Below are 23,939 nucleotides of genomic sequence, written 5' to 3'. Positions count from 1 at the left end.
ATCCTGAATCTGGTTTGGCCGCAGCGGACGTGGGTCACACTGCTGGGTCTGCAACCACGCACCTGGAATTCTTTGATAGTGAGGATGATTCCTCCATGTCTGCGACTGCGCAGGAAAAGGCAGTGGTGGATGCACTTATTGTATCTGTGCGTGAGACCCTGAAGATGGAGAACGCAGCTGAAGCTACGACGGAGGCTCAGGTGCCCTTTGGCCCTCACAAGCCATCCAGAGGGACACAGGTGTTTCCTTTCCCCTCCTATTTTGATAGAATTGTCACTAAAGAGTGGGGACGACCAAAGCGTCCCTGTGGGGTCCCTAAGCTCTTTACTAGGCGTTACCCCTATGAGGAGTCATTTCTTAAGAAGTGGACTGTGCCACAGGTGGTGGACCCTCCGGTTTCTAGATTAAACAAGGCAACAATGATTCTGGTTGAAGAGTCCCTGGCCTTTAAAGATCTGGCTGACAGGAAGGCGGAGGCTGTGGCCCGCACTATGTACAGTCTGGCTGGTTCGGCAATGAGGCCATTGCACTAGTGTCGCAAACTCTGACCAAGTGCGCTAAGCTCCTATGCTGTGACCTGGAGGGGGCAGATCAGCTGGTCCAGGGGCTGCAGTTTATCTGTGATGCCTCTTTGGATGCGGCTCCCCCGATGGCTCACCTGTTTTGGCAGTGGTCCTTCGGCTTGTCTTTTGGCTCAAACGCTGGTCTGCGGATCAGACTTCAAAAAAGGTCTTGACTGATCTTTCTTTTCAAGGAGATCGCCTGTTTGGAGCTACCCTGGATGACATCATTAAAGGCCCAACGGGGGGGGGGGGGGGTGTACTTTTCTTCCGCAGGCTACTAAGGGCAAGGTACCTCATTGTAGATGGGGGGCCTTCCTTCTCAGCTCATAAGAAGTGTTTTAATCCCTCGGGGTCGACTGACAAGGTCTCAAAGTCTTTCAGGGCCTCTTCTGGAGGATTCAAACGAACCTGGACTGGCAAGCCAAGATCTGGCTTCTCCGGACCCATGGACAAGTCTCCTTCTGCATGAACGTGCACCCTCACCCATATTGGGGGGTGGGGTTACGTCTTCGCTGGTTTCCAAACCTGTGGACTTCCTGGGTGCAAGGCGAGTGGATCCACAAAGTCATTCAGTCCGGCTACAAAATCAAGTTTCACTCTTGTCCCCCAGCAAGGTTTTTTCCTTCCACCTTTTGCCTGTCCCCAGACCGCTTACAGGACCTGTTTGGAGCAGTACAAGACCTGTTCCTTTAAGGGGATATTGTCCCGGTTCTGACTTCGGAACATTTTCAGGGTTATTACTCAAATCTGTTCACAGTTCCCAGGAAGGAAGGCAAAGTGCTTCAAATCCTGGACCTCAAGGCGCTAAACTGCTTTGTGCGGGTACAGAAGTTCAGAATGTAGTCCATTCGAACAGTGGTGGCATCCGTGCGTCAGGAGGATTTCCTCACCTTGATCGATATCAGGGTTCCCTAATTTCACATTCCAATATGCCAGTCACCAGCGTTTTCTCCACGCTGCTGTAAGAGAGGAGCATTATCCGTTTGTGGCGTTACCTTTTGGTCTCTCCTCTGCTCCTCGGGTCTTCACAAAAGTGTTAGCCCCGGTGCTAGCTTTGAACAGAAATTGGCCTTGAGTACCATCAAGGGCCAGGTATCTGCTTTGGCGGTCTTCTTCCAATGACCTTTGGCCACACACTCCCTGGTGTATACCTTTCTTCGAGGTGTTCGACATTTGGTTCCTCCAGTGCAGGTTCCGTTGCCACCTTGGGATCCTAATTTGGTGCTTTCAGCTCTACAGAAGCCTCCCTTTGAAAATATTCTGTAGATTCCTCTGTTTATGCTGCCCAAGAAGGTGGCCTTTTTAGTGGATATCACCTCTGCACGCAAGGTGTCGGAACTGGCAGCGTTATCCTGTTTACCTTATTTGGTGATTCACAAGAATAAGGTGGTTCTTCGCCCCTGTCTGTCGTTTCATCCAAATGTTGTCTCTGATTTTCATTTGAATGAAGACATTGTGTTGCCTTCCCTGTATCCCAGGCCTAAACATCCGAAGGAAATTGCCTTGCATGCTTTGGATGTTGACCAGGCAATTAGAGTGTACCCGGCAGCTACAGAAGTCAGACTCTCTATTTTTGCTCACGGATGGACCTCGAAAAGGGTTGTCTGCTTCCTCTGCAACCATTTCCGGATGGATCAGGCCTATTACATCAGGGATCAGGTTCCTCCTTTCCCTGTCAAGGCACACTCTACTAGGGCACGGAGTGCCTCCTGGGCCTTTTGTCATCAGGCGTCAGTGACGCAGGTTTGCAAGGCGGTCACCTGGTCGTCGGTGCACACTTTTAGTTTTATAAAAGTTTTATAAAGTGGATGTGTTGGCATCTGCGGATACTTCCTTTGGCCGCAAGGTTTTGCAGGCTGCTGTTTAAGGGGACTTGATCCTCTTTTAGGGAGTATGTTTTTTTTTCAGGTGGGCTCCTGTTGCCTGGTTAGCTAATGTTTAGCCTAGGGAAATGTTTTGTTGTTCCCACCCCTCATGATGTTTTTTACTGCTTTGGGTTGTCCCAATGGTTATGAATTTCAGGAGCTGTGTCCATCAATGAACGAAAGAGAAAATGGGATTTTTGACTTACCGTAAAATCAATTTTTCTGACGTTCATTGAAGGACACAGCACCCACCTCTATTGTGGAGCTATAATTCTCCTGACACTACTTGTAACAAAATGGAGTGGCTATAGCAGAGAGAGGGAGTGTACCCCCTGGGACTGCCCATGGGTGTAGCCAGTATTCTTTTCTGCCTAGTGTCCTACTCCTAATTCATAACCAAATGGTTATGAATATCAGGAGCTGTGTCCGTCAATGAACGTCACAGAAATGGATTTTACGGTAAGTCAAAATTCCAAATTTTTCCCCTGCTGCTGTTAGGGTATACCTACAGGTCTTGCCCTTCCCCAGCCTGTGAAAGGAGGAGAAGACCACTGATGAGCTCATCTGTCTGTCATTCTGTCAGTGTTCTGCTTCTCCCTCTCCTGGAGCTTTGATATACAGGGGATTACAAGAGGCTGATAGCAACTCTTAATTCATGTACTCGCACTGTTTCCCTTCTAAATAAACAAATTGAATAAATTACTATTGATCACAGAGCTTTATTATTGTTAAATCCACGTCCCCGCACTTGCACCCTATTGAGAGCCACGCTGGCAGATGGGACATGTAGTCTTGGATTTCACAAATCCTGTGAAAGGAGGACGCTGCAGTGCTGTCGGAACCACACACAGCTGTGCTAAATTCAAAGCAAAACAGAATAGGGCAGGGTGAAGCCACCCACAAGGTAAGTGGAGTTGGATACATTTGGGTGTGCCATGAAACATTGTTTGAAAGGTGAACTAAGCATTTGAGACAGATTTTAGATGCTTACTATTCCTGAAAAATACATTTTATTGTCATGTACATAAGTGCATTCATTATTGTTTGTATTTTAGCTTTATGTACAATTTCTACTATGGCAGTCATAGGAAAGTTCCCATTGTATGAGCATCTGCACTTGCTACATGCTATCAATCATTTTAGGCTGCCTGTAATTAGAAAATCTAGTGTCTATAGAAAAATCTCCCCAACACCCCTCCAGGTCTCCCCTTGAAGTATGCCACTCGAGCTTGTGCTATTTTGATTTGCTGTGTCCATCTGTACCCGCCGTCTGTGCAGCACAGACACGGGTTGCTGCATCTGTACCGCTCTGTCCTATCTGCTCATTCCTTTTCTATCTTCTCTAATAATTTAGTAATCACTTCTAGTTTTTGAAGACAGTTTTCTTCTTATAGCTTTGTGGAATTGATGCATTCAAACTAGAGGAAATGAGTGTGAATTGCCTACTGAAATCCTTGCAGAAATTTGTAGATTAGAGCTGTTGCCTGATTGTCTATTATGGCCAATGCTTACATTTTCATCCCTTTTTATACACCAGCTCTGATATATTGGAAAGGGTTCCCCAGGGAGTTAAAGGGGACCTTTACTAAGAAAAATATGGAAGCTGCTATCACTATTTCCTATTTTAGAGAATGCCAGTTACTTGGCTAAAAAGCTGATAAATTGGCTTTGATACCTAACTCACTGACCTGTAACTAGGGTGACTTCAATGGTTGTATATATGTTGTGGCACAAAAAGCATTGAAGCCATTGACAGCCTGGAAACTGGTATTTTTAGGAGTCGAGCAGTAGAAGCCTCTGTATCACCATCTGTAAATGGTTCCTTAAAATTGCATGTAAACCCAAAAGCCATTTTTTAGTGTGTTAGGCATCATTCACTGTGTGCAGCGTTTTTATAGTAACAGATTTTTAGGGAATCTGTTGCGAAGTTTCATGACCAATAATGGCACTTCTGTTGAAGGCTGACATTGCCGGTACTCAACCACTGCCTCAAAATTTTCATCTACGTTGTCAGCCCTCTTCCTTCTGTGCATTTTCCTGTGGTTGGCCATATCCTGTCTGCTGGAGGCAACCAATTCACTGGAAAAAAAAAAAAAAAACGATAAAATGGGAATATTTACTGTTTGTGCTGGCCCAGTTCTTCTGCCCCTCTTCTTGGCTTGCTACATAACTTCTATTGAGCTGCTGACGAAGGAGGTGTGGAGGGAAATACTATAGCGTCATGTGAGTGACCGCTGCAAGGCTGCTGACATCACATCCAAGATGGATTGTCAGCAACAGGGTCTCTTTAGGTAAACCATATACAGTGAGTATAGGATCACACATACTGAAAAGTTGATGTTGGATTTACATATACGTTAAACTCTTTCAACCTACTCTGTGGAGGGGTCAGTTGAGTGGGTACTACCCTAAAGTTAGCTTCCACATGTGAGCCAAGGGCTGTATGAAGATGAATTATCTAAGTTATTGGGATAGACTGGTTATTAGTGATGTGCTGCATTAGGATCTGCTCACTTCTTGAAGGATCTATTAAAACTCTTCATTAGCAGCCAGCTGATTTCAGCAAGGGCTACCCTTGTTTCACCTATAAAAATGAATGTCCACTCAGTGCTGTCAATCACTCAACGGTCCATCCATACTCATGAATCATTGCAAAGTGTTAAACCTTATCCAAGAATTTTTGTGTTTTAAATACAAAAATTACAAAAAAAGTCGATTTCAAGCTGTCAAGCAACCTCATAACCCCAGCAAGCATTGCCAATTAGAGGTTGACATGGTTTGTTGGGACTTCTAGCTTCCTGATAGGTGAAGGGCCTTAATTTCTTTATTGGCCATTGGTGGAAACTAATTGTTGTCAATTCCTTTTTCTATATGAGGCACATCAGTCATTTACTTCCATTTAAGGTTCCAGCGAAGAGCTTTGTACCCAGCACATTTTCTTTGAATGCTGGACTCTGGTGCACCTACTATCTTTTCTCCATCTCTCCTCCTTCTGGCAAAAAATGAAGAATTGGGGTAATTGCCTAGGTATAGTGGGATTGTAATATGCCAATGCTTTAACTTGTCCATACTGAATATTCAACAGGTGACCGATATGACTCAGAACCTAGGTCTAAATGGGACGAGGACTGGGAAAAGAATAAGCCAGGCTTCCAATTTAGCGACAAGCTGGGGGAGCTGAGCGATAAGATTGGGAGCACCATAGATGACACAATCAACAAGTTCCGGCGGAAAGACAGGGAAGACTCCCCTGAGCGGGGCAGGTGAGGGGAATCTACATTGTACAAGCACCTAAGCTACACTATATTACCAAAAGTATTGGGACGCCTGCCTTTACATGCACATGAACTTTAATGGCATCTCAGTCCGTAGGGTTCAATATTAAGTTGGCCCACCCTTTACAGCTATAACAGCTTCAGCTGTTCTGGGAAGACTGTCCAAGGTTTAGGAGTGTGTCTATGGGAATGTTTGACCATTCTTCCAGAAGCACATTTGTGAGATCAGGCACTGATGTTGGAGGAGGAGGCCTGGCTCGCAGTCTCAGCTCTAATTGATCTCATAGGTGTTCTATTGGGTTGAGGTCAGGCCAGTCAAATTCCACCCCAAACTCGCTCATCCATATCTTTATGGACTTTGCTTTGTGCACTGGTCCAAATCATTTGGTGGAGGGGGGGATTATGGTGTAGGGTTGTTTTTCAGGGGTTGGACTTGGCTTCTTAGTTACAGTGAAGGGAACTTGTTAAGGCGTCAGCATACCAAGACATTTTGGACAATTTCATGCTCCCAACTTTGTGGAAACAGCATGGGGATGGCCCGTTCCTGTTCTAACTTGACTTCACACCAATGCACAAAGACGTGGAGGAACTTGACTGGCTTGCACAGTCTGACCTCAACCTGATAGAACTCCTTTGAGATGCATTAGAGCGGAGACTGCGAGCCAAGCCTTCTCGTCCACATCAGTAGCTGACCTCACAAATGCGCTTCTGGAAGAATGGTAAAACATTCCCATAGACAAACCCCCAAAACATTGTGGGCAGTCTTCCCAGAAGAGTTGAAGCTGCTACAGCTGCAAAGGGTGGGCCAACTCAATATTGAACCCCTACGGGCAAAGAATTGGATGCCATTAAAGTTCATGTACATGTAAGGGCAGGCATCCCAATATATTTGGTAATATATTGTGTCTGTATGGCTGAATTGCTGACACCTTTTAATGCCTGCAAATACATGTGATAGCTTTCAGATTAACTTCTGTTTTCTTATAGAACCTCCTGCATCCTATGGCCAGACAGACTGTACACTTGGACTTGACATCTGGTCAAGTTCACACAAATCTAGCCTCTCTGGCCACTAGCACTACACTTCCTTAATAGTCAGATGTCCGTAGAATATAGGCTCTGCCTACTATGTTTAAAATATCAGGCTATGTCATCACTTTCCAGTGACAGCGAAGAAGAAAGAAAAGCTAACCGTGGTAAACAGTCAGAGTTCAAAGATGATGAAGAGACAGTCACCACCAAGCACATCCATATCACTCAGGCCACAGAGACCACCACCACCCGCCACAAACGTACAGGGAACCAACCCAAAACCATTGATCTGGGAGCAGCTGCACACTACACTGGAGATCAAGACAGTCCAGAGCTCACATCGTCTTCCAGCCAGCCCTCCACTGCCAAGGTCTGATCTATTTTGTCTTATGTATTTAAATATTATAGCTACAGCATCCACTTAAGCTGCACACATCTACCTTCTCTGAGTGAACTGCTTACCTCTGCACAGGCTCTTTTTAGTTATTCAATGGCCTGCTTTACCTGCTCACGTGAACTGTAATCTCCATTCACTTCAGTTGAAAGTTTGTACTTCACTGGAGTTGATTTAAACCGAACATGTTTTGCCCACAAAGAACAAAGCAACAGGTTGTGTGACTGCACTGATGTAGCATATGGCAGCATTGTGCTAATCATACCTGCAAGCACCAGCTATTTCCTTTGACTCCTGGCATTGAACGAAGGAACAAAGCAAATGAGCTGTACGGGGGTTTCTTTGCCCATAATGAGCAAAACACAGGTTTACTGGAAAGAGAACATGTCAGATCTGCCAATTGTGTTGGCTGAGACTATGCAATGACATTGAAAATGGTCACTAGTGCCCTCCTGAAAATTACTCCCATTTCCAGGATAAGGGTGCTACTGACCATGGTGCTAAACGGGTATAGTCAGTGTTGGAGTTGGCAAACCGATAATGGAAGCCTTCAGACTTGTTAAACAGTGTCATAGTTTTTTTTTTTTTTTTTTTTTTTTTTTTTTTTTAGGTTACATTCACACCAGCTTTTGGTGGGGACTGTGTTTGCTGCTGTCCCAACATGGTTTCATGTCAGTGAACCATCGGTCCCAGGCAAATTGACAGATGAAAAAATACCTATTGACCACATTACTGTTAGTTGCGGAAGGCCAAATTACTGCAAACTGTAATTCACTGTGCACAGCAGGAAAGAGTCTATTTAGAGTACTTTATTAGAAATTGAAGCTCTGCTTGGTCTCTCCGTTGGTAGTTCCTCAATGCAATTGTCAGAACTTTTTTTTTTTTCCTTTTATGTTGTCTGGTTGCTTTTGCTGACAGCTGAGTATTTAATCAGCCATTTAGTAGCTAGCAAGTTAAAACCTCAAGAGACCTTTTGGCTGTATGCACCAGGAGTGTTTGTTGTCTTCAGGTCACAATACAAGGAAAGCCATACCCCATATATGCTTGTGTAAAATGTATTCTTTTTATTATTATTATTATACCATTAAAGTGGTATATATGCCCCAACATCCATGTCTCTCTAATTCTGGCGGAATGTATATACTAAAAAGTATAATAAAGTTTGTTGAACGCTGGCATCTGAGAGGCAGATATTTTCTTTTGTTGTGACTAACTAGCAAGTAAGGGCTTGTTCACACTAGCTTTGGTCTCATAAGAGCGATCTGCATATCACTTCCTCACTGCCTGTTCCTGGGACCTTGCAGAGCATCCTTATTCACGTGAACAGCAACAGCAGCTTTAATTTCTGTTGTAAAGCACAGCCTCGCAGCTGCAGCTTGTGTACACCGCCAGCTAAAGGGAAAGCAATTGGGGGCAAGAAAAATTGTAGCTCATCCGTGGGGGTCCTTTTTTACATTTTTTTTTTTTTTTATAATATGTTATACTTACCTGCTCTGTGCAATTGTGTTGCACAGAGCAGCCCCAATCCTCTTCTGGGGACCCCCTTGGCGCTTCTCCATCCAGCTCTTCAGCGAGTGCTACCACAGGAAGTGCACTTCCAATGGGGAGCACTCGTGCAATCTCAATCCTGAGCCCTGCTGCCTGCGTTTAAAGAAAAAGGACAGTCCTGCTCAGCCCTGCCCCTTGCTCGCTCGTAATAAGATTTGCATCCAACAGCAATCACAGGAGGTAAACCCTGGTTGTGTGCACACCTGCGCGTAACTGTGGCTGCGAGTGACCTGTCATTCTAATGTACTGGGTCGGCGGCCGCACCTAGATGCTGAGAGCCGCAGCAGAAAACTCTCTTGATTCCTGACGACACTTTTCACACCGACCCTAATCGCCGGTGTGAACGTGGCCTAAGCCTTTAGAACCACTTTCAAGCAGTCTTTATCACGTGATAATAAACCTATAGCATTATTGAGCGTTTTGAAAGCTTTGCACAGATGTTCAATTCGCGTCAGCAATGCTCCCCAAACACCCTGAGAATTTTTTTTTTTTTAAAGGCTCAAATGAGAAATTACTACTTTTGATGATTTGGAACTGTACCTTAAATGCGCTGTAAATGCTATAGGCACGTTTATAGTGCATTTATTCGATTTTGGTGTGTTTTATTAGAAGTGAATGGAGGCAGTTGCAAAGCATCAACGCCTGTTGAACTCTACGGGCAGTGTAATTTTTGCCGTGAGGCAACACTAAAGCTGCAGTGTGTACACCTTCATCTGCTCACTGTAACAATTGTGTGTGGCATTGATAGGCAGTTGGAAAGCAGTAAAAAGGCGTTCAAGCCACCTATTTTCAGTGCCTGTGTGAAAGAGCCCTCAGATGGAATTATTATACACTGGTCCTAAAAGCTTTAACAGGAAATTACTTTTACTTGTTTTGAGAGGGAACTGCGTCCGGTAAGTAACCTAATTAATGGCTAAGCTCGCCTCTGTGAAAAAATAATAAAGGCACTTATTTCTGCAGGGAAAAAAACTACAATAATTATTTTTTTCACATAAGCCTGCAGAGCATTGGACCCATGATCAGTGTATTGCAGCTTTAAGGTCAGGCTCCTGCACACACTACCTAGCGCTTTCTGCCATTACCTCTATATGGGCAGACAGTTACTGAGCTATTGGCAGTGCAAATGAACTTTAGGTGTGCTGATCAGCTTGCTCGCAGTTTATTTATTCTACAAATCCATCTGCCGCAGTGGCGGACGGGACTTGTAGTTTATTTAATGAATTATGCGGCTGCGTGGGCAAAATGTGACTGCGGGGGATAAGATTCCCCCGCCCGCTTTCACAGAGAAGAGAACTTTGGAGGCCGGTGCATAGGGACATGTTACACCCTAAATATGGGTGTACCATGCTCCTAAAGGTAAACTTCTCCTTTAAGCTAATAATCATAATTTCTAGAACTACATGGCTTATCAAGCCTATAAGGGAAGGGAAATCTGGTTTGAAAAAATTATGAAATTGTAAGTTATCTTCAACCAACCTTTTATATAGTGATGGGTTTCCTTCAAAACCGTAAATGATCTTGTAAAAGCACTTCACACGCACAGCAAAATAGTATGCTTATATTCTTGCACGATTGTCAGTTTACTTACAGTTTGTCATTTTCTCCACAGGCTACTAGTGAATCAGGCAAGAAGTCATCTAATGATCTAGTGGATTTACTATTTAATTCGGGGCAGACAGCAGGTATTCGGACTACGGACATTTTGGTGTTAATGAGGCTGTAAAAGCCAGAAAATGTTTAGTACTCCATTTTTTATATATCGGGCCACTATACTCTTTACATGTGCTATGTAGAATATACTCTATACCACTAACCATGCTTGTACAGTCAAAAAAAAAAATTTAACTTTGCAATTCCACCCCATTCAAAGAAAAGGTAAACTTGCATAAAACCTTCAATAATAGCAGCATATAGATACATGATACAGACAGATTTTTCCATGATAGGTAATATTTCCCCTTGGAAGTAGTGCAATATTGTACTGACTCCAAGTGGTTTTTGACTCTTTGCATATCAGTTGTTTGTGGATAAGTTTCTCTAGCTGCAGAAATGTTTTCAGATAATATGACCAGTAGGCTAAACCAGTAGTGTTTGCCTCTCATTTTACCATTTCAGCAAAGAACAAGTCATAGATTATATTAGCAAGGACATGCTTTTATGCATTTACTTGAATGGTTATCATGTAAATTACCACAGGAGGTATTTCTTCTGTTTGATAGCCTTATTTATATATATTTCTTAACAAACCCGCACCACAGGTTTGTAAACTCCTAAATAATATAGTGCAAAGCTTCTGTGTCCAACTTAAAAAATCATCAACTCCAATCACAATTTACTTAGTGATTGTAAAGTCTAATTTTTTTTTTCTATTAAAATAACAAACATGTTATACTTACCTGCTCTATGAAGGGGTTTTGCGTAGGACAGCCCAGATCCTCCTCCAGTCCCTGGCTTGAGCTCCTGGCCCCTGCCTCCTGTTGAGTGCCCCCACAGCAAGCAGCATGCTATGGGGGCACCTGAGCCGAGCTGCAGCTCCATGTATTTATTCAAGGGTTCAGGAAAGTCTATTTTTTAACATTGCAAATGGTCAGAAATGATTCCCCATTGAAAACGCTTATTAACATAAACGCGGGTGACCTCATTTACACGCTGTTACAAGCATTTGGAGTTTCAAAAAAATGCTTCTAACCTCAACTACTTCTAAACTACTAAAAATGCCTGAGTGTACATGTCCCCATAAGATAACATTGAGGAAAGTTGAGGGGCTGCTGAAAAAATCGCCCAAAATGCTCCTAAACGTCTGTTTACCAGCTGCAGTTTACTTGAGGCCTTATTGTTACTGTTTTACTTGTATGCTGCTGGCATTGAGCCACTAAGGACTACTAAATACGCCATGAATGCCCATTTGGAGACTCTTTAACCTCTTGCCGACCACCAACCGTTGTATTACTGCGGCAGGGAGGCTCGGCTGCGCAAAATCACGTAGTACTACATGATTTTGTGCGCGAGGTGTTTAGACATAGCAGGAGGCGGGCCGCAGGATCGTCAGAGAAACTGACAGAAGACCCGCCTGCTTATGTAAACAAAGCAGGCGAGTCTACTGTCAGACAGGCAGGGAGAGATCAGAAGTTTCAGCTAAGCTGAAATTTCGATCTCTCTGTGCCTGTCACAGAAACCTTCCCCCACACAGTTAGTAAGCATACTTGGGTACACATTAACCCCTCTGATCACCCCCAGTGTTAACTTCTTCCCTGTCAATGTCATTTATACAGAAACGGTGCAAATTATTTTGCACTGATTACTGTATTAATGTCACTGGTCCCCAAAAAGTGTCAAAAATGTCCGATCTGTCCGCCGCAATGTCGCAGTCCCGCTAAAAATCTCTGATCGTCGCCATTACTAATAAAAACAAATAAAAATTCCAAAAAAAGTTTGTAAACGCTATAACTTTTGCACAAACCAATTAAAATACGCTTTTTGTGATTTTTTTTTTTTACCAAAAATATGTAGCGGAATACAAATTTGCCTAAACTGATAAAAAAAAATTGATTTTTTAAATTTTTTTTATTTGGAATGTTTTATAGCAGAAAGTAAAAAATATGGCATTTGTTTTCAAAATTGTATTTGGGTACAGCGTTGCATGACCGCGCAATTTTTCGTTAAAGTAACGCAGTGCCGAATCGCAAAAAATGGCCTGGTCATTAAGGGGGTAAAACCTTCCAGAGCTGAAGTGGTTAAAAAACCTTTTTTGCATTAGCAGGACCAACCCCGCTGCCTGCCACTGTCACCTTAGATATTGCCCAAACTATGGCTTACTGGGCCAGAGAAATTCATGGTGAACTTTCTTCTATAGTTTAGAGTTGCAACTCTTACTTTCAGCTCTAATAATTCTGTGTGGATGCCATGGAAAACCTGATTCTGTCACATCTCCAGCATGGTATTACTTTCTGTGCATATGCGCAGAATCTTATTTCTTAAATCCTGGACAACTGATTGGGTGCTGCAAAGAAGCCTTTTGCATACTCCCTTCAAGAGCGAACTTCTGTTTGTCAAGTCCCTGGCTGTATATATTAAAGCAGATCCTGAAGGGAGAGCTTTCATACCCCACTTTCCAAAATCACACTTTATTCTACATCTTCTATCCCCTACTGTGTGGTTCTCATCCTTGTGCCTATCCTAGGTGCAATCCTCATCTATTGAGGGTCCTTTTGTCATTGCAAACCTTTCTTCTCTGAGCACACCAGTGCTAATAAAAGTCTTCCTAATGCCAATAGGTCACCCCGTTTTATGGATGTGATGGGGTGGTCTACGGATACTTACCCTGGCTAAAAAAAAAAAAAGCCCAAAAATATTCTCTTTACCTTTTTCCAGGGGTTGAACAATTATTCGTAATTGCTGTCCTCTGTACCTCTCTAGGAGAAGAACAAGATTCCATACCCTCCTTTTCACCTAATATTATAATTGTGGGTTGTCTCCTTTTCCTACTCGGAAAGAGACTTCAGCGCTTGCCAACCCCTACATAGGAATTCCTTTATTTAAAGTTTACCTACTTTATTATACAAGATGCATTGGTATGACTATTTTGGTAGACAGGCTTCCACCAAGTGCCCACTGACTGTCGTTTCTGGGCTGAGGCATTTAATCTTTTCTTCCCTGCCTAGGTCTCGACCTCAATGTGGGGTACACAATTGTCAAACCGTATCAAAAACCATTTAAATACCCATTTCGGGGGGGTTAATGGTGGTTCTCCTTTCTCTCCACCTATGATCCACTGCAGATTTGGCACTTGCCTACAGTACTTCTTCTTAGTCTTTAGATGCATGACCGCATTTCCCAATCTCCTTACCACCAAGATATTCCCTATGTTAGCGCATTCCATCCTTGTGTTGGAAGCCTTTCTTTACATCTCCATTTGGGCAAAATGTTTTTCCTGCTTGGTAACCTTTGGGAAAACAGCTGTCAAGTGGTTAATGCAGCCCAAATTATTATCCATTTTCTTTTGATGTGGATGGGGGAATCATCCCACTGTGCTATACAAGGATTTGTGCTCCCGGCTATAGCCAGCGGCACTGACCGATCAAGAAAAATCCAAGTTGGTTGTACAGAAATCGACCGTTAGATTGACTTCCTTAAACCAGTGTGCCCATACATGGATCAAAATTTGGCTGGTCCCTGCTGAACTGCCCGAATTTTAAACCATGTGGGGCTGGTTAAACAAAAATAAAGCCTCATCCAGAGTTCCTTCTTCATACCTAATTCTATATACACCATGACCTGACCATACTTTTGATGTTTCATTTAGATCCCTATAGATCCTGGTCAACCTTATACACCCTTGTCCTATCCCCCAACACCTTGCATTCCTTGTGCAACCTTCTACTGCACAAGACTCTTCCTCGTCATCCAATGATACTCCTACAGACCTCCTGTCCACCCTGAACTTTCATGTTAGGGGATTCCCTTCTGAAGGAACCTCCCTAAAATCCCCCCCTTTTTCTTGGGGGGCCCTTGAAACCACCTTCATTTTCTTGCCTGCCTGACATGACGCCCTTATTCCCACTTAGGGGTTGGGGGTCTGGTATGACATATGTGGTAGGGATCTACCGATTATGCCCATATGCACTTTTCCCGATATATCGGAATCGTCCCCGGAGGTTACGGATATTGCCGATATTTTGGGAAAGTGCTTTTATCCGAGTGATGCCTGCAGCTAGGGCCATCACCCGGTACTGGCGTCCATAGCCGATGGTCGGTTGTCTTGTACTGACAACCGATGCAGCTGAGAAGCCTCTCAGCTGTCATTAAAAGGAGCGGGAGGGGACACCCCCCTCCCGCTCCCGGGTACTGGTGCTAGATTTAAAAAAAATAACAGCATTCAAAACAGCCAAACTTGACGTTTTGAATGCTTTTTAGTGCAGAGGAGGGGTTTGGGGTCTTTTAGACCCCCAAATCCCTCCACAAGAGTACCTGTCAAGAAAAAAAAAATGTTTAAATGTACAAAAATATCGGAGCATATCATTGATATGCATTGGCCGAAATATCGGTATCCGCAACGAAAAACCAATATCCGTCTATCACTAATATGTGGTTACCCCATGTTTACATAAGGAACTTGTAAGCTCTCCTTTTCTCTCATTTCTTATTGGAATATCCCCCTCGGAGCCCCTCTTCCCATTTCCATGATCATATTTTATTTGCCTTTTGAGTCTGCTATCGCCTGGAAAGTACCGTAATTCCTCCTTCCCTTCCTAGGCCAAGCTCCATTAACATTGGGGTCTGGGACCTATACAGTGCGTAGAATTGTGCAGTCCTCCTTTGAGCGGAGCCACCACCTAAATTCTGTTTCTCTGTCGCTCATTGACAGACGTAGTCTTCTTGATTCACAAGAACTGGGTTATGTTGTCTCCGCAGGAGCAGGACTAGGCAGAAAGAAAAAACGTTCTGGCTCCACCTTAGGGGCAGTCCCTGAGGGTATATCCTCCCTCTCTCTGCTACAAGGCATCAGTTAGTCGAATATTAGCTTTTCTGCAACAAGGGGTTGAGCAGAAACTGGCCTTGAGCACTATCAAGGGTCAGGTCTCAGCATTAGCTATCTTCTTTCAGAAGCCTTTGGCTACTCATTCCTTGGTGCGGAATTTCATCCAGGGGGTGCGACATCTGGCTCCGCCAGTGCGCGCGCCGTTACCACCCTGGGATCTTAATTTAGTATTGTCGGTTCTTCAGAAACCTCCCTTTGAAGATATTAGGGAGATTCCTCTACCTACGTTGTCCCAGAAGGTGGCCTTCTTGGTGGCTATCACTTCTGCACGCAGGGTGTCAGAACTGGCCGCATTATCTTGTCGTTCCCCCATATCTGGTGGTTCATAGAGATAAGGTGGTTCTTCGTCCGAATCCATCCTTCCTACCAAAAGTGGTTTCAGAATTTCATCTGAATGAAGAAATTGTATTACCTTCCCTGTGTCCTAAGCCCAGTCATCCTCGGGAGTTTGCTTTACACTCCTTGGATGTGGTCCGGGCGATCAGGGTATACTTGAAAACGACAGACTCGTTTCGCAAGACGGATTCACTTTTTGTGATCCCGGATGGACCCAAAAAGGGGTTGCCTGCATCTGCCGCGACTATTTCCAAATGGATCAGACAGACGGTGGTACAGGCTTATTCTATTAAGGGTCGGGAGCCCCCGTTCCCTGTTAAGGCGCACTCCACTCGGGCACTTAGTGCGTCATGGGCCTTTCGCCATCAGGCGTCAGTGGTCCAGGTGTGCAAGGCGGCTACCTGGTCGTCGGTGCATACCTTTACAAAACATTATAAAGTTGATGTAATGGCATCGTCTGATGCCTCGTTTGGCCACAAGGTTTTGCAGGCCGCCATTTGAGGAGACCAGTGGTCTGCCTCGAGGGTTTTTTTCCGTTGGAAATTTTCATTTGAGTCTCATTCTTTGTTTATAATGAGCCTTTAAAACTTCTAGTTTGGCACCGGTTGGGCCTTCTAGATTGGATTTTGATTTCGGTCAATCCCACCCCTCATTTGTGGCACTGCTTCTGGATGTCCCAGTTTTTGTGAATCAAGAAGACTAAGTCTGTCAATGAGCGACAGAGAAAATCGGATTTTTGTAAGATCTTACCGTAGAATCCTTTTCTCTTAGCTCATTGACAGACGTAGTACCCGCCCCTCTATCATTGAGTTGGGTTGGGTTAAATTCTCTGTTGCTGCTTTGTGACAGAACTGATGCCTTGTAGCAGAGAGAGGGAGGATATACCCTCAGGGACTGCCCCTAAGGTGGAGCCAGAACGTTTTTTTCTTTCTGCCTAGTCCTGCTCCTGCGGAGACAACATAACCCAGTTCTTGTGAATCAAGACTACGTCTGTCAATGAGCTAAGAGAAAAGGATTTTACGGTAAGATCTTACATTTGCTTGGGTATTCAGTCTCTGCTGTTGCTTTTGCATTAAAGTGTTTATACTGTTAACAGTTTTGTGGCCGGTTGGCTTTCTTGTTCTCTTCCTGTGGACTTGTTGTGGCTGTTTACCTCTCTTATTACTTTCCCCTGGATCATTGCTTGAGGATGTCCCAAAGACTTTGAATTGATTCCTGTGGTGTGCAATAATCATGAGGAATTATTGCATACTGTACCTTTAAATTCTGTATCTTAAAGTACAGTTCAGGACACGGGCCCCCCTATCTTCTCTGTGGCCTCTTTATTGGTTGCAAATAGTAGAAGGGAGGGGTTATATGGGGGCAGACCCAGCAAAGCTTTTGCCAGTGTCCATTCACCTGAAGTAGTGGTGCACCGAAATTTTGAGCCGAAAATGGGTCAAAGATGCCGAAAATTAATTACCGCTAATAGCTGTAACGAAGTGAGCCCTTCACTTACCTGTCAGGCGGGTATCTCTGCTGACCGCTCCACTTTTTCTCCGCCGGCCACCATAGTCTGACCTACACTGCTTGCTAGGATGGCCAGCCGACTGGCGTCTTTCAAGCAGTGACGTCCCGAGGAGAGGACCCAGCATGCAGAGAGCGGAGGAGGTTCTTCCTCATCCTCTCTCCCCCCCCCCCCAAAAAAAATCCTCACATAGAAACCAAATGCTCTACTGTGATATACAATAAATACATAATTAATAGTGATAACAATCATACCATAATCAATATATTAGAAACCAAGTGCTAAACATTAATATGTAAAAAATTAGTTGCAAATATAAACTGTGCAAAAAAAAGTGCTATTGTGCAAAATTGTGTGTTAACATGCAACAACACACAACAATTGAAATGTCCTGGGGAAAAAAAAAAAATATATATATATATATATATATATATATATATATATATATATATATATATATATATATATATATATATATATATATATATATATTTCTCTGTCGCTCATTGACAGACGCAGTCCTCTTTGATTAATATCAACTTGGGTTATACTGCCCTCTACAGGAGTAGGACTAGGCAGAAAGAAAACGTTCTGGCCACACCTTAGGGGCAGTCCCAGAGGGTATATCCTCTCTCTCTCTGCTACAGGAAGTCAGTTTTTTTCTGTCTAGTTAGGAGCCTAAGTTCCTTGCTGGGATCTTTTGGTCCTGGCAGGATTTTTTTTTAGAAACATTTTTTTCTTTTAGGACCCCCGCCTACCCCTATTTCATCTGACCCTTCAGATACGGATTCTGAGCTTGTCACTGCAGCTGCAGGTCCCTCTGCTGGGACTGCTGTCTCGGGTACGGTCTCCTCAGACAGTGAGGAGGACATTTCTGCCTCCGCCATAGTGCAAGAAGAAGCGTTAGTGGATGCACTAGTCATGTCTGTCCGGGAAACCTTAAATCTTAAGGTTACACCGGCAGAGGTAGCTGACACTGAAATTCCCTTTGGTACCAGCAAGCCTACCAAAATGGCGAAGGTTTTTCCCTTGCCCAAATGTTTTGGTAATCTAATTAAAGAAGAATGGGATCGTCCGAAACGAACCCCTGCTATTTCCAAACGTATTGCTAGGCGCTATCCGTTTGAGGAATCCCTCATTAAAAAATGGACGGTACCACCAGTGGTGGACCCACCGATTTCCAGACTAAATAAAGCCACTGTTATCCCGTTGGAGGACGCTCCGTCCTTTAAGGATCCGGTGGATCGAAAAGTGGAGACGGAATCCCGCTTCATTTTTTCCCTGATAGGGTCAGCAGTTAGGCCAGTGGTTGCCATTGGTTTAGTTTCACAAACATTGACAGAATGGACCAAATTGTTACGCCGTGACATAAAGGGGAGAAGTATCCCCCCCGGCAGTATTAGATTTGCTAGAGCAGATTATACAGGGGCTACAGTTTATCTGTGATGCCGCCCTGGACGCCACTCCCTTACTAGAGCGTGCAACTGTTTCAGCAGTGGTCCTCAGATGTATGTTGTGGTTAAAGTGCTGGTCGGCGGACCAGGGTTCCAAAAATGCTTTGGCTAATCTTCCTTTTCAGGGGGATCGCCTGTTTGGCGCCACCTTGGATGAGATTATAAAGGATCTCACTGGGGGCAAGAGCACTTTTTTGCCACAGACTGCAAAGGGTAAAGGACCTCGTAACAGACGAGGACCTTCCTTTTCCGCTCATAAAAAGTTTGTTCGTTCCGCTGGGGCGGACGATAAGGCAAAGCCCTCCAAATCCCCTGCAGGGGGTTTCAAAGGGCGCTGGTCGGGTAAACAAAAGTCCGGCTCAGCCAAACCTGAAGATAAGACCCAGACAGCCTGAAGGTGCGCCCCCACCCATCGCTGGGGTGAGGGGACGTCTTCACCGGTTTCCGGATCCATGGCTTGCCAGAATCCCGGACAAAGGGGTTCGCGAGGTCATACGGTCGGAATACAAGATCGAGTTTCAATCATTTCTACCGGTGCGATTCTTCCCTTCCAACATTCGACTACCCCCGGATCGCTTAAGAGCTTTGCGGGGGGCAGTAATGGACTTGATGCAACAGGGAGCGGTAGTTTCCGTTCCTTGAGCAGAATGTTGTCAGGGGTTCTATTCGAACCTATTCACAATACCCAGACAGGAGGGCAAGGTACATCCAATTCTGGACTTAAGAGCACTCAATCATTTTGTCCGAGTGCAAGAATTCAAGACGGAATCCATCTGAACAGATCTGGGCCTAACTTTGGAGACATCCCTGGCAAGGGTGTGTCTCCTTACGGAGAAGCTCTGAAAGATTCAGTGAACGATTCGGATGTTACTGTCCGTCAACTGGTCTTTCCTTCGGATAAAGATTCTGGGACTGATGGTGGCCTTCTTAGAGGCAGTACCGTATGCCCAGTCTTATACCCGAATTCTCCAAAAAGTTTTTTTTTTCTAATAGAATCGGAATCCCGATTCTCTGGACAATCGGAACCGCTTAAGCGAGCGGACCAGGGAGTCTCTGGTCCGGTGGCTTCGGTCTCCGATACTCAACCAAGGATCCAGGTTACCGATAAATGTATCGGAACTGAGAGCGATCAGACTTTGTCTGATTTACTGGATCGAGCAGCTTTAGGGCAGCCCGGTTTGGATCCAGTCGGACAATGCCACGGCCGTGGCTTATGTCAATCACCAAAGGGGCACCAAGAGTGCCCTGGCGGCCATAGAAGTGGCCAGCATCCTTCATCTACAGCTGTGCCTTCTTTGGGGCACCTCTGGGGTGGATCTGTTGGCAATTTGGTTCAACAGGAAGGTGTGGAGGTTTGTAGCCCGCTTCCGAGATCCTCGAGCGGACGCAGCAGACACGCTGGTCGCCCCGTGGGGACAGTATCAGCTACTGTGTGTCTTCCCCCCCCCCCCCCTCTCAAGTTGCTGCCGAAACTTCTTCGCAGGATAGAGGGAATCCCAGTTATCCTGGTAGCTCCGGACTGGCCTCGTCGACCCGGGTACGCCGTCTTGGGCATGCTGGTCGCAGACGCTCCTTGGAGACTTCCTCTCAGGGAGTATCTGCGGTCTCAGGGACGATCTTCCATCCTGCTTTACAATCGCTGGCTTTAACAGCCTGGCTATTGAGACTCAGGTGCTGAAGGACAAAGGATTGTCAACTTCAGTTATTCCTACTTTTAATTAAAGCAAGGAAAGCGACTTCCAGAAAAGTCTATCATCGCACATGGAGGTCTTATATTGCGTGGTGTGAATCCTTTGGATTTCCTCCACGTGCCTATTCGGTGACACGAATCTTGGCTTTTCTGCAACAGGGGATTGAGCAGAAGCAGGGCTTGAGTACTGTCAAGGGTCAGGTTTCAGCGTTAGCAATTTTCTTTCAGAAACCTTTGGCTACCCATTCCTTGGTGCGGAATTTCATCCAGGGGGTGCGGCACGTGGCTCCGCCAGTGCGCGCGCCCTTACCTCCCTGGGATCTGAATTTGGTGTTGTCGGTTCTACAGAAACCTCCCTTTGAAAATATCAGGGAGATTCCCTTGCTTAGATTATCCCAGAAGGTGGCCTTCTTGGTGGCCATTACTTCTGCACGCAGGGTGTCAGAACTGGCCGCATTATCCTGTCGTTCCCCATATCTGGTGGTTCATAGGGATAAGGGAGTTCTTCGTTCGAATCCATCCTTCCTTCCTAAGGTGGTTTCAGAGTTTCATCTGAATGAAGATATTGTGCTACCTTCCTTGTGTCCTAAGCCCAGTCATCCTCGGGAGTGTGCGTTACATTCCTTGGATGTGGTTCGGGCAATCAGGGTATACCTGAAAACTACGGACTCGTTTCGTAAAACGGATTCACTTTTTGTGATCACGGATGGCCCCAAAAAGGGGTTGCCTGCATCTGCCGCGACTATCTCCAAATGGATCAGATAGACGGTGGTACAGGCTTATTCTATTAGGGGTCGATATCCTCCATTCCCTGTTAAGGCGCACTCCACTCGGGCGCTCAGTGCTTCCTGGGCCTTCCGCCATCAGGCATCAGTGGTCCAGGTTTGCAAGGCGGCTACCTGGTCGTCGGTTCATACCTTTACAAAATTTTATAAAGTTTATGTGATGGCATCGTCGGATGACTCTTGGCCGCAAGGTTTTGCAGGCCGCAATCTGAGGAGACCGGTGGTCTACCTCGAGGGTTTTTTTCTGTTGGATTTTCAGTTGAGTCTCATCCTTTGATTTGATGAGCCTTTAAAACTTCTAGTTGGCACCGGTTGGGCCTTCTAGATTGGATTTTGATTTCTGTTATCCCACCCCTCATTTGTGGCACTGCTTTGGGACGTCCCAAGTTGATATTAATCAAAGAGGACTGCGTCTGTCAATGAGCGACAGAGAAAAGGATTTTACGGTAAGATTTTACAAAAATCCATTTTTCTCTTAAGCTCATTGACAGACTCAGTACCCGCCCCTCTATCATTGAGTTGGGTTGGGTTAAATTCTCTAACACTGCTTTGTGACATAACTGACTTCCTGTAGCAGAGAGAGAGAGGATATACCCTCTGGGACTGCCCCTAAGGTGTGGCCAGAACGTTTTCTTTCTGCCTAGTCCTACTCCTGTAGAGGGCAGTATAACCCAAGTTGATATTAATCAAAGAGGACTGCGTCTGTCAATGAGCTTAAGAGAAAAGGATTTTACGGTAAGATTTTACAAAAATCCGTTTATATATATATATATATATATATATATATTCACACAATAAACAGTCCAAATGTTGATCCCATGTGCAAATAAGAATAGCAGCCAATAGGTGTGACTCCAAGATGTTCATACAGTGATGCTGGCACCCTCCAAACACCGTATTGCCACTGGTCACTGATGCATTAGTGACCGACCAGTGGCAGTTAATTAACCCCTTTGTGCTGCATTAGTGCAACCAGTATCGGTGCAACCAGTGTTGACACTGATGCCACTAATGAAGCACAAAGGGGTTAATTAACTGCCACTGGTTGGTCACTAATGCATCAGTGACCAGTGGCAATACATTAACCCCCCTCATACTGCATAATACAAATACCATTGGCAATTAAATTAACCACTTGCCAAAAAAGTCATTTTCGGTTTTGGTTTTCGGCCAAGGGCATCCTGAATTTTCGGTTTCTGTTTCAGCCCAGAATTTTCATTTCGGTGCATCCCTAACCTGAAGATAGTGGCATATAACCTATGTTCTAGGAATTGATTCCTGTTTTTTGGATCGTACTCCAAGATATGGAATTTACAGATTTGTCAAAGCTATTTTTTTTTCTCCTGGCCGGTCCCAGAGGGGAAGGGGATGCCTGAGCCATCGGATAGGGACTCTCCCACACCACAGTTTGTGAGTTGAGGCTTAAAGTGTGAGCAAGGTTTGTTACTGGGAACTGCTTTGGACCATGATCCAGGGAACCTGGGTTAGATTTAGTTTTGTTACCCATTCTTCAAGGGGATGACCACTCTCGCTGCTTTCTGGAAGAAGCAAGAAGCTTTTTTTTTTTTTTTTTTTTTTTTTTTTTTTTTTTTTTTTTATTGCTGGTAAAGAGCCCAGAAGCGTAGTGAGCAAGGCCACCCAGATACAGTAAACAGCAGTGTGGGAAACTCCTTCTATTGTATCAGCAGAGTAAGGGTTGTTGCCCAATTATTGGAAGATTGACAGAATGTGAGACCCATGTTTTTTTGATGTCCTGTGACAATTTTTAGTTCTATTAGTTATATATGGTGACAAAGCTTACCTCCATGAATGATGTGTACACCTATAGATTCCTTATTTTTCATTATTTCTGTTCCAGAATCTATATAGCTTATTTGTTCACATTTCTGTCCTTTTATACCTTGATACTTGGCCTCTGCTGATCTCCCAAGCAGAACCATTTTATGTTCTGTCCAATTGGCAGTGCCAGATGGTTAGAATTTCTTGCAGAGTTGTGGCAGCCCGGGCATTTCGCCAGGCATCAAAAGCGGTCTTTGGGGATACTGGAGTGCTGGGCAGATGTTATGGCACCACCTGCCTAGCCAGCTGTGCTGAGAGGACGGTCACAGCTAGTGCGGACCTGAGCAACTGAGCTCCACTTATTGTGTTTAATACGGGGGTGGGAAGAGGGGGTGATGGCTGTTTTGTGTCAGCACTGCTGTCTCTCCATTACTGTATTTATCTTATCAAATACTTGTGGTATACAGTAAAGTCATATTTAAATTGATATATGGATATTGGATGTGTTGTCTAGTAAGGGTTTTATCTAGAAAAGTCCTATTTATTAGGGGAAAAAAAATTCTGCCTAACTTTTTCTTTATTTTCCCCTTTTTCTCCCTAAAAGGGTACTATTTCCTTAAAGGTGGTTGAATTTCAAAGTTTCAAACAATTTCTAAAGTGTATGCAGCAATCTAGTGTATATTACATACAGCACTGTGTACAGGGTGGAGTATTATGGTTAAAAAAAAAAAAGGGGGGGGGGCAATACAATGTACAATAATGCATATGAGGTGAAGATCTAGACTAGAGAATGCAAAGAAAAAAAATCAGTGTTTGATGTTTAACATTCCAGACTATGGGCTTCTCACTCGGGTAGGACTATGTAATGAGACAATGTAAGTTGCTCTACCTTTCACACTCTTCCCAGGTTTTACCTTTAAAAGAGAAGTATGGGTTTTTTCCAGAATCATACTTGCCTAGGTGGATGCAGCATCGTTCCCCCGTCGGCTCTAACACTGAGAACCGAGCAATCAAGCACTGCTGATCGTTCAGGTTCTCCGAGCTCCCTGAGCAGAGAGCTGGTGACTGTCAGTTCTCTGCTCTGCAACCCCCCCCCCCACGCTCACTGGAGCACTGGGCTGTGGAGGGGGCGGGAGCGGTCAGCTCAGGCTTTCATCAGCTTGCTGAGTGGCT

At 44.6% G+C, this 23,939-nt stretch overlaps 1 protein-coding gene across 3 annotated transcripts in view; it reads left to right on the top strand.

The window, feature by feature from the left end:
- The window catches only part of CLINT1 (clathrin interactor 1), a 170,178-nt gene that overhangs the window by 126,727 nt on the left and 19,512 nt on the right, over positions 1-23,939 (top strand). For all 3 annotated transcript variants that reach the window (XM_082254541.1, XM_082254540.1, XM_082254539.1), the window contains exons 6-8: positions 5,514-5,691; positions 6,868-7,105; positions 10,287-10,359. In XM_082254541.1, the coding sequence (XP_082110667.1) occupies positions 5,514-5,691; positions 6,868-7,105; positions 10,287-10,359 (489 nt within the window). The remainder of the gene's footprint in view (positions 1-5,513; positions 5,692-6,867; positions 7,106-10,286; positions 10,360-23,939) is intronic.

This window comes from Pelophylax lessonae, assembly GCF_965119305.1.
Source record: "Pelophylax lessonae genome assembly, chromosome: 4".
Lineage (NCBI taxonomy): Eukaryota > Metazoa > Chordata > Amphibia > Anura > Ranidae > Pelophylax > Pelophylax lessonae.
Note: the sequence above shows the minus strand (reverse complement) of the source record. Positions and strands in the feature narration are given on the sequence as shown.